Genomic DNA, 9,714 nt, shown 5'->3' on the forward strand with positions numbered 1-9,714 from the left:
AATCCCTTCCCCCCAAATTTTAAGTGGCCTCATCCCCAGCCCCTCAAGTGATTTCGCATACACTCCTATCCCATAGAACTCAATTTCAGATAAAGCCTCCCCTGGCTTATTTCCTTCTCCTTTGGTTGGGGAAACAAAGGCACCCTTCAAACCCCATGCATGCTGAAAAGAGAGAGATAGGGCAAAAGCAACAGGATTCGGGATACGAAGGTGACAAAGAAGAGAGACTGGAGAGAGCAGAAGGGGAACGTTTGAGGAGTAGAGGGCACACAAAGCCAAGATAGACCACCAAGCAGGCAGTGAGATAAAGAAACTATCTGGAGCGGAGCGAGGGGGTGGAATGTTGAAGGAGAAACAGCGAGGAATCCTACCGCCGATGACTGAGCAGGGGTTGGAGGGGAATGTGGACAGCCTGCCCGAGTTAAGGGGTCTCTGGTATGTGCATGGATCGCGCAGAGGGTCTGGCACGGTCCCCTTGCGTCTCTGCTGCTTCCCCATCCTCCCCGCTGAAGGCAGGGGGGAGCCCTCGGGAGCTGTGCGGAGGCAGTCAGGCCCCGCCCGCCGCCGCCGCCGCGGCTGCCGCCGGAGGATTCCTGTCCTAATATGGAGCTGGGATTCCCCCGGTCCCGCCCCCGCCCCCGGCCCGCGGGGAGACTGAGGATTGCAATCGGGGCGGGGAGAGGGGAGCCGCTGGCTCTGGGGGCTGGCAATGGGGGAAGGGATAAACCCAGATCTTCACCAGGCCCTGGGACCCTGCCTCAGTTTCTCCCATCAGTGGCTGAGGTTAATTAGTTGACAGAGAAACGGAGAGTCACTGCAGACCGCTGCGTTGGTGTAGGTGTTCCTACTCTTGACTGTGGGAAAATAGAACCAAGGCCAAATTCAGCTGGTTCCTACCCGTCAGGACCTTAGGACCCTTTCCCCATCCATTCTAGAGACTTAGACCCCCATGAGACCCGCCTCCCCCCGCCCCCCGTGCGAAATCACCAAGCCTCGGGTTTGGAAAGGAGGGGGAGGAGATTCGCTCTTTGAAAGTGACTAAGGGAATCCCAGACTGAGTCATCCCTAGAGAGAAACCCTGGCTGTGGCCTATCCTACAGAGGCCAAGAAAGATCCTTCCCCGCCCCCACCCCTGCCCCAGACGAACTCGACCTTTGGCAAATAGGAGGGGGAATTTGCGTACCGCTCAGCTCTTCTCCATTCCCTTACCTCCTTAGAAAAATCGTTGTCACACCAGCACACTCCCTCCCAGCCCCCCTGCCCTCTTCAGACTCTCCTGCCAGGGTCTTCAGATAGCCTCAACCCTGGCCCTGACCCTTCAGCAGAATACACTTGGACACCTGGGTCCCTGCACCCCCTTTCAGGCCTTCCTAAAGCAGCGCCTGTCTCTGGGCTGAGCTGCTGCCAGCCGTGGCCCCCCTCCGCAGCCTCCGTTTCCCCCTCCCCCCCCCGGCACCCCTCCCGCTCTCGCTCTACGTCACGGGTGACGTCGGAAGCCTGGGAGGGAGGAGGAGCGCGCTCCCCCCTACCTCAGCCAGCCGCTCCCGCTGCAGCTTGCTTAGCCCAGCCTCCCGCCCCCCCTTTCTCTAAAGCGAGCCCCCCACGCCTGACGGGAGCTATATAAGGCGGAACCAGGCAGGCGAAAGGGGCAGCGCAACCGAGCGGAGCCCAGGAGAGGAGACAGAGAGAGAAAGAGCCTGAGCGAGAGACGGGAAAGCAAGGAGGAAGCCATCGGTGCGTCGGGACAGAAACGCAGGTGTTCGGAGCGCCCGAGCTGGAGCTCCGCAGCCGCTAGTCATGTACCGCTCCACCAAGGGCGCCTCCAAGGCGCGCCGCGACCAGATCAACGCTGAGATCCGGAACCTCAAGGAGCTGCTGCCGCTGGCCGAAGCGGACAAGGTCCGGCTGTCCTACCTGCACATTATGAGTCTTGCCTGCATCTACACTCGCAAGGGAGTCTTCTTCGCTGGAGGTGAGCAAACCGGGGCTGAGACTCAAGCTGGGAAGTCTCAGGGAGAAGGAAGCTGAGGGAACCCGCTGGGACTGCCGCAGGTCTAGGGAAGCGTGTCTGCGAGCTGAGGGTGAGAAGGAACTTGGAGAACTCAAGACTTCCTACTTTGCCTCCTGAGTTCTGTCCAAACCTCACCTTAGTACTGAATAAATGTTAGAGAGCGTGGATAGTGTCCCTAGAGTCAGACTTACGGGAGCAGGAGAGCCAGGACAGAATGGTCCCAGTCCTCACCGGCGCGGAAGCGCTCTGGGAGCCAGGGGAGGGGAGCTTGGGAAGTTGCAGGGACGGAGCCAAAGCCTGGGGAAGCACAGCCGCTGTTCGCTATCGTGGAAGGGCTCATCTGCAGCCGGTGAAGCGCTGTCCACGGTGCTGACAGCATCACCGGGTTGCAAGGCTCTGCCCGCGGTGCTGAACGTTCGGGTGGCATTAGAGCGCTGTCCGTGGTCCTGAAACTCAGATTCTCCAACCCTCAGCCCCGACTTAGAAGTCGAAGGGCTCGCTAGCTGGAGAGATCCAGCAACAGGTTCCCCGGGCAAGAGCTGTGGGCAGTAGGTCAACAGGTGTGTGCAGAAGCAGGTCCATGAGAAACTCGATCCCAAAGTCTCTCACTTCTGTTTTGCTTCCTAGTCTTACTCCTGATTCACTCTATCTTCTCACTCTTCAGGCACTCCTCTGGCGGGCTCCACAGGGCTTCTCTCAGCTCAAGAGCTTGAAGACATAGTGGCAGCACTACCTGGATTTCTGCTTGTGTTCACAGCAGAGGGGAAGCTGCTATATCTGTCTGAGAGTGTGAGCGAGCATCTGGGCCACTCCATGGTGAGTGCTGAGGATCCTTTCAGCTTGGACTGCAGTGCAGATGGGGACACGATGAGTTTCCCCCTTTTGAGAGTCTGAGAATTACTGGGGGGGGGGTTATACCCTACAAGATGCTGTATGCCAAAGATTGGCTTTTGTTGCCTTCACCAATGGTCATCTCTCCTTTACCTTTCTCTAGGTGGACCTGGTAGCCCAGGGTGACAGTATCTATGACATCATTGATCCAGCTGACCACCTAACTGTGCGCCAGCAACTCGCCCTGCCCTCTGCCCTGGATACTGGTGAGAACACCCTTCTTTCTCAATTCAATATCCGTCCTGCTGCCTTGCTCCTTCCCATTTTTGTCTCTCAGCCATTCACCTTCTCACTAGCTTTTCTTTCACTCACCCAGATCGCCTCTTCCGCTGTCGCTTCAACACCTCCAAGTCCCTCAGGCGCCAGAGTGCAGGCAACAAACTGGTGCTTATTCGAGGTCGATTCCACGCTCACCCACCTGGGGCCTACTGGGCAGGAAATCCTGTGTTCACAGCTTTCTGCGCTCCACTGGAGACAAGACCCCGCCCCGGCCCTGGCCCTGGCCCTGGTCCTGGCCCAGCCTCACTCTTCCTTGCCATGTTCCAGAGTCGTCATGCTAAGGACCTGGCCCTTCTGGATATCTCAGAGAGGTAAGTCCAGAGTATTCAGACCCCAGAAGAAAAGCAGGTCAGAATGAGGGGACCCTAGCTTCTGGAGACAGGGGCAGGGAGAATGAAATCTAAGGGTGTAGAAGACCTGGGGGTGGGGGAGGGAGATAACTGGGTATCAAGCAGGGAAAACAGAAAGCTGATCTCATCCTTTTCACCTTCCCAGTGTCCTAATCTACCTGGGCTTTGAGCGCAGTGAGCTGCTCTGTAAATCATGGTATGGATTGCTACACCCTGAGGACCTGGGCCACGCTTCTGCTCAACACTACCGCTTGTGTGAGTGTCCAGAGAGGCTGAGAAAAAGACAGGGAGTGGGGAAGGGCATGGGAAATCTGACCAAGAAGAGCTGTGACCAAGATTGAAGTTGGGGGGATATCAGAGGCTCACAGTTTTGAATTCCATAGGGTGAGCACTGAGATAAGGAGTCAAGGTGAGAATAGAATCAGAACTAGGGGATTCTGCATGGTGAGGTCAAAATAGGGAGTTGAATGGTGCAGGTGAGGGCAGTCAGAAAAGAAGGTGTCATGGATACCCTAATTCAGTGGAGAGGTCAGTTAGCAAGCGGGGAGTCTGGGTGGTGCTGTGTGATGGTTGTTCTAACTCTGCATCTCTTCTTTCCCCTCAGTGGCTGAAAGTGGAGATATTCAGGCAGAGATGGTGGTGAGACTGCTGGCTAAGCCTGGAGGCTGGGCATGGATTTACTGCCTTTTATATTCAGAAGGTCCAGAGGGCCCCATTACTGCCAATAACTACCCAATCAGGTGAGCTGCAAGGCAGGGGCCCGGGAGGCAGCTGAGGTGGAGGAAGAGATACAAACCAGAGAACTCTGGGAATGGACGCCAAACCCTTACCAGCTGCCTCTTCTTTCCCCTCCAGCGACATGGAAGCCTGGAGCCTCCGCCAGCAGTTGAACTCTGAAGAAACCCAGGCAGCCTATGTCCTGGGCACCCCGACCATGTTGCCCTCATTCCCGGAGAACATCCTCTCCCAGGAGCAGTGCTCCAGCCCTAATCCACTCTTCACCATGGGGCCTCCCAGAAGCACCAGTTTCCCCAGTGCTCCTGAGCTAGGTGCTGTCCCAACATCAGAAGAGCTTCCCCAAGCACCCAAGGACCTTGGCTTCAGTTACCTGACATTCCCATCAGGCCCTCAGCCTTCTCTTCAAGCAGACCTGAGCAAGGACCTTGTGTGCACGCCACCCTACACACCCCACCAGCCAGGAGGCTGTGCCTTCCTCTTCAGCCTCCATGAGCCCTTCCAGACCCACATGCCCGCTCCATCCAGCTCTCTACAAGAACAGCTGACTCCAAGCGCCGTGACCTTCTCTGATCAATTGACGCCCAACAGTGCAACTTTCCCAGATCCACTGACTAGCCCACTACAAGGACAACTGACTGAAACCTCAGCCAGAAGCTATGAAGATCCTTGCACCTCCACCTTCCCAGACCAGCTGCTTCCCAGCGCTGCCACCTTCCCAGAGCCTCTGAGCAGCCCTGCCCAGGAGCAGCTAACTTCTCCCAGCACATCATTCCAAGCACACCTGAACAGCCCCAGGCAAACTTTTCCAGAACAACTGAGCCCCAATTCCAGCAAGACTTACTTCGCCCAGGAGGGATGCAGTTTTCTCTATGAGAAGTTGCCCCCAAGTCCTAGCAGCCCTGGTAATGGGGATTGCACACTCTTGGCCCTAGCCCAGCTCCGGGGTCCCCTCTCTGTGGATGTCCCCCTGGTGCCTGAAGGCCTTCTTACACCTGAGGCCTCGCCAGTCAAGCAGAGTTTTTTCCACTATTCTGAGAAGGAGCAGAGTGAGATAGACCGTCTCATTCAGCAGATCAGCCAGTTGGCTCAGGGCATGGACCGACCCTTCTCGGCTGAGGCTGGCACCGGTGGGCTGGAACCACTTGGGGGGCTGGAGCCCCTGGACTCTAACCTTTCCCTGTCGGGGGCTGGTCCCCCTGTGCTCAGCCTGGAACTGAAACCCTGGAAATGCCAGGATCTGGATTTCCTGACTGACCCTGATCTGTTCCTGGAAGAGACGCCCGTGGAAGACATCTTCATGGATCTCTCTACCCCAGACCCCAATGGGGAATGGGAGTCTGAGGATCCCGAGGCAGCGGTCCCAGGAGGGGCCCCATCGCCTTGCAACAACCTGTCCCCAGAAGACCGCAGCTTCCTGGAGGACCTGGCCACATATGAAACCGCCTTTGAGACAGGTGTCTCAGCATTCCCCTACGATGGGTTTACTGATGAGTTGCATCAACTCCAGAGCCAAGTTCAAGACAGCTTCCATAAAGGTGAGTCCAGCCAGAATGTTCAAGAACTCAAGTTCCTGTCTTGCCAACAAGGCGCTGGGTGGAGCTAGACAAGTAAATTCCCCTCTCTGTACCTCAGTTTTATTAGTGAGATATTTATTATTCTAGTTGTTAGGATAACTTCACTTGCGGTGTAGAGCAAGTACTAATGGAAAATAATATGGAGGTTCTGGATAATTAGGCCTTGAGGGCAGAGGTTAGGGTGTGGGATAAAATACAAAAGAATCTTGAATAATAGTTGGTGCTTCCTAACTCTATGAGGGACCTAGGTCTGCTATCCCAACCCATTTCATAAATGAAGTTAATCAAGGGTCCCAGAGTTAAAGAAACTTGCTTAGGGTTACACAACAAGTTGATGGAAGAAGGATTAGTGCCAGTATTCTTTGTCCCCTAAAGGGAATACAGAGTGAGATTTGACAGGAGTTTGATAAAGACAGTGGGACTCAGCCCTTGGCCCCATGAGAGAGTCCTTGCTATGGCTACATCCTTTCCAAAACCACAGCCATAGTTTCACTCCATTCATCCAAACTGCTCCTTTATCTGCTGAGCCTCTGGTGATCAGTCATGGGACCAAGATATTTGAAGCCCATCCCATGTGCCAATGGTACATCACACCCTCAGCCTATCTCTCCTAATAAGCCTAACTGACTGTCTGTCTCTCTCTCTCTCTCTCTCTCTGTCTCTATCTCTCTGCAGATGGAAGTGGAGGGGAACCAACGTTTTGAATAAGTCTGTGACTTAACGTCGTCAAGTATGGCATATTGTCATCAAGACGTGGAGCCGTTCTCCACCCCCCCGGGGTTGTTGGGGGGATTCTGGGGGCCAGAGGGGGATAGATCTGATTCCCCAGGCCCTTCAGGATTTGGGGGGGGAGGTGGGAGGACAAGGGAGGGGAGCTTCTTTTTAAAATTTAGAGACATCAAACGATCCCAGTTTCCATTTCAATCTGTATTCACTCGTAGTGAGTTTCCTTGAATGGGATTTCAAGCGGAGAATGGGGGAGTCTCACTTCCCCCGCCCCGCGCTGCCCCATGGGCCTGGGCCAGTTCTCCACTCCTGGGGGCCAAGTCACCCCTGGGTCTTGGTGGGGGAAAGGCAGTGCCCATCTGGGCCAGCCTGTGCCCTGAGGGGCTCTTGACACCCACGTAGAATTCTCTACACACCAGTAACGGGATTTCAATTCCGATGGACTCTGCCGCCCTGGCGGCTCTTCTTGTGACTTTTGCGCCCCGCGCCTGGGGTGGGGGGCGCGAAGAGACGCTACGTTCCTTTCCGATGGAGGAAGGCAGACCTGCCGCCGTCACACGTGTGCTTGCACGAGTGCGTGTACCTGGTGCGGGACTCACCCGGCTGCCCGACTGCCTGGGCCTGCCCAGGTGGCCACCTCGTGGTGCTGCGGTGACTTTGTAGCCAACTTTATAATAAAGTCCAGTTTGCCTTTTTGGTACTCCTGGTGTCGAGCTCTTCTGTGAAAAGGGTAGAGTGGGGATTCAAGAAGGTTGAGAGGCCCCGACAGGAGCCTGGGGGTCGGGAGGGAAACTTTAGATGCACTGACAGCCCTGGCATTTCTTTGTTCACTCATGTACTCACTCATTCATTTACTCATTCATTCATTAACGCAACACCTAAGTGTTCTACATGTGGTCCACCCTGTGCTAAGAGCTGGGAGCTGAAACAGATGCTACGTCTTAACTTTAAGATGCTTTGGTGTCCAGTGCTAGAGGGCATTGGAGTCTTGTCTCTGGTCCAGACTTCCAGTCCTCCCAGTGTGGAAGGGGGCAGAAAGGTCTGGGGTGGGTAGGGGATCCAGCTAGGCATTTTCCTGGATGTGAGTGTGAAGTTTCAGGACATGAGTTTCTTTCTTCAGCCTGGCCCTATAGGCAAGCAAATTCCCTGGATTTAAGGCCCCAGATCTTCTCATTGGAGATGGTAACCTCCGCACCTCTCCACAATCCCTGCATGTAGCTTGCAGCTGACACTTTTATATCACTTATTCAATGCAATAAAGCCTCTGGACAGGTGTATTTCATTGATGGAGAAATTGAGGATCAGAGGTAAAAGGGGATTTGCCCCCACAGGTAGGGAGAGGCACAGGTGGGAGACATCCCCACATCATCTGTGTCCAAGCCCTGGCCTGTCCCCTCTTCCCCAAGAGCCCATGAATCATCATCTCAAATCATCCATCCCAGATTCCCTGAGAAGGGCAGGCTTAGGCGGGAGCAGGGGCCTCTTCCCCTCCAGGTCTGGGAGCTAGAGCAGACCCTGAACTCCTGAGCAGAATATAACTTAGTCAAGAGAAAAGGTTTCCAAAAACACTGTCTTCATCCAAGCTTGAGGGTCAACAACCACAGAGTATGGTGGGGGCAGGAATAAAAATTAGGAGACAGAAAGACCTGGATTCAAATCCCACCTGCACAACTATTTGCCGAGTGTGACCTGAGCCTCAGCTTCTTTGCAGATGAAATGGAGTTAAAGGAAACATCCCTGACCTCCCAAAGATGGGGCCTCCTATAAGGTGAGGAGCACAGAAAGGTCTAAGTTATTAAAGTGAATCAGAAGTCAATGGTGACTGAAAAGGCTCACAAGTTACTTTCTCAAAGTGGGGAAGGCCCCCACCCCAATCCAGCGAATACACAGGCTAGATTCCAGGAACTGAGAGCTCAACACTGAGAATTCTGCAAACCTCCTCTTACTCCAAACCCTCCAGCTCTGAAGCCATGCACTTCAGAGGTCCTATGGGAAGGAAGACATTCCAAGGATGGTTTTTCCAGTAGTCACGTATGGATGTGAGAGTTGGGCTCTAAAGAAAGCTGAGCGCCAAAGAATTGATGCTTTTGAACTGTGGTGTTGGAGAAGACTCTTGAGAGTTCCTTGGACTGCAAGGAGATCCAACCAGTTCATCCTAAAGGAAATCAGTCCTGAATATTCATTGGAAGGACTTATGCTGAAGCTGAAACTCCAATACTTTGGCCACCTGATGCAAAGAACTGACTCATTTGAAAAGACCCTGATGTTGGGAAAGATTGAAGGCAGGAGGAGAAGGGGACGTAGAGGATGAGATGGTTGAATGGCATCACCAACTTAATGGACGTGAGTTTGAGTAAACTCTGGGAGTTGGCGATGCACAGGAAGGCCTGGCGTACTGCAGTCCATGGGGTCACAAAGAGTCAGACACGACTGAGCGACTGAACTGAACTGATGACTTTTTTCCACCTTGAACACATCCTTGGGTGAAACAGGAAGGTGCAATCTTGTCCTTAATTCCTGTGCGTCTGTTCTCCAAGTTAAAAGAACTGGCCTATAGGCACTTCCCTGGTGGTCCAGTGGTTAAGACTCTGGGCTTCCACTGCAAGGGACACAGGTTCAATCTCTGGCTGGGGGACTAAGACCCCACATGCCGGGCATCACGGCCCAAAGAGGAAAAAGCTCACTCCTGTGAGCCCTAAGAGGACTCTGTGCCTGCTCAGCCCCCAACCAAGTACAGGGTCAGACGCATGGCAGACATACTAGAAATATTTTATCGAGAGGACCACTTCTGAAGATCAGCCCAACGATTTGGGTAGAAAGTCAGCAATTTCTACCACAAAATTTTGTTCCTAAGTTCTGCAGAGGCCTGAGAGTTGTATCTTTCACCTTGGAATCTTAAGTGATCATAAACTCAAGACATATACTAGAGTTCCATCTAAAAACCTCTCTGGTTTGTTAACTAAACCTATTGTGGCAATCATTTTGAAATCAGTTCATTTCAGTTCAGTTGCTCAGTTGACTGAACCCTATAAACCTCCCTGGTTGTCCTCAAAATCAAGGGTGAGCAAAATCAGTTCAAGTTTGAGAAGTTGCAACAGTCAAGAAGAGCCTAAGGAAACATGAAGACAAAATACAATATATTCTA

The 9,714-nt window shown here is 53.6% G+C and overlaps 1 protein-coding gene across 1 annotated transcript; it reads left to right on the forward strand.

Moving 5' to 3' along the window:
• Positions 1-1,574: 1,574 nt before the first annotated feature.
• On the forward strand, positions 1,575-7,269 carry NPAS4 (neuronal PAS domain protein 4). The gene is made up of 8 exons (XM_019954505.2): positions 1,575-1,972; positions 2,676-2,827; positions 3,006-3,108; positions 3,219-3,492; positions 3,677-3,786; positions 4,136-4,271; positions 4,387-5,804; positions 6,519-7,269. Exons 1-8 carry the CDS (start codon positions 1,798-1,800, stop codon positions 6,545-6,547), a joined length of 2,397 nt encoding a protein of 798 aa, XP_019810064.2. The 5' UTR covers positions 1,575-1,797; the 3' UTR covers positions 6,548-7,269.
• The last annotated feature ends 2,445 nt before the right edge of the window (positions 7,270-9,714 follow it).

This window comes from Bos indicus, chromosome 29, assembly GCF_029378745.1.
Source record: "Bos indicus isolate NIAB-ARS_2022 breed Sahiwal x Tharparkar chromosome 29, NIAB-ARS_B.indTharparkar_mat_pri_1.0, whole genome shotgun sequence".
In the NCBI taxonomy this organism is placed as follows: Eukaryota; Metazoa; Chordata; class Mammalia; order Artiodactyla; family Bovidae; genus Bos; species Bos indicus.

Excerpts from the sequence above, each read along its gene's own strand:
- NPAS4 (XM_019954505.2), top strand. The coding sequence starts at position 1,798 with ATGTACCGCTCCACCAAGGGCGCCTCCAAGGCGCGCCGCGACCAGATC. Across the intron at positions 4,272-4,386 it reads GCCAATAACTACCCAATCAG|CGACATGGAAGCCTGGAGCC; the intron begins GTGAGCTGCAAG and ends TTTCCCCTCCAG. Across the intron at positions 5,805-6,518 it reads TCAAGACAGCTTCCATAAAG|ATGGAAGTGGAGGGGAACCA; the intron begins GTGAGTCCAGCC and ends ATCTCTCTGCAG.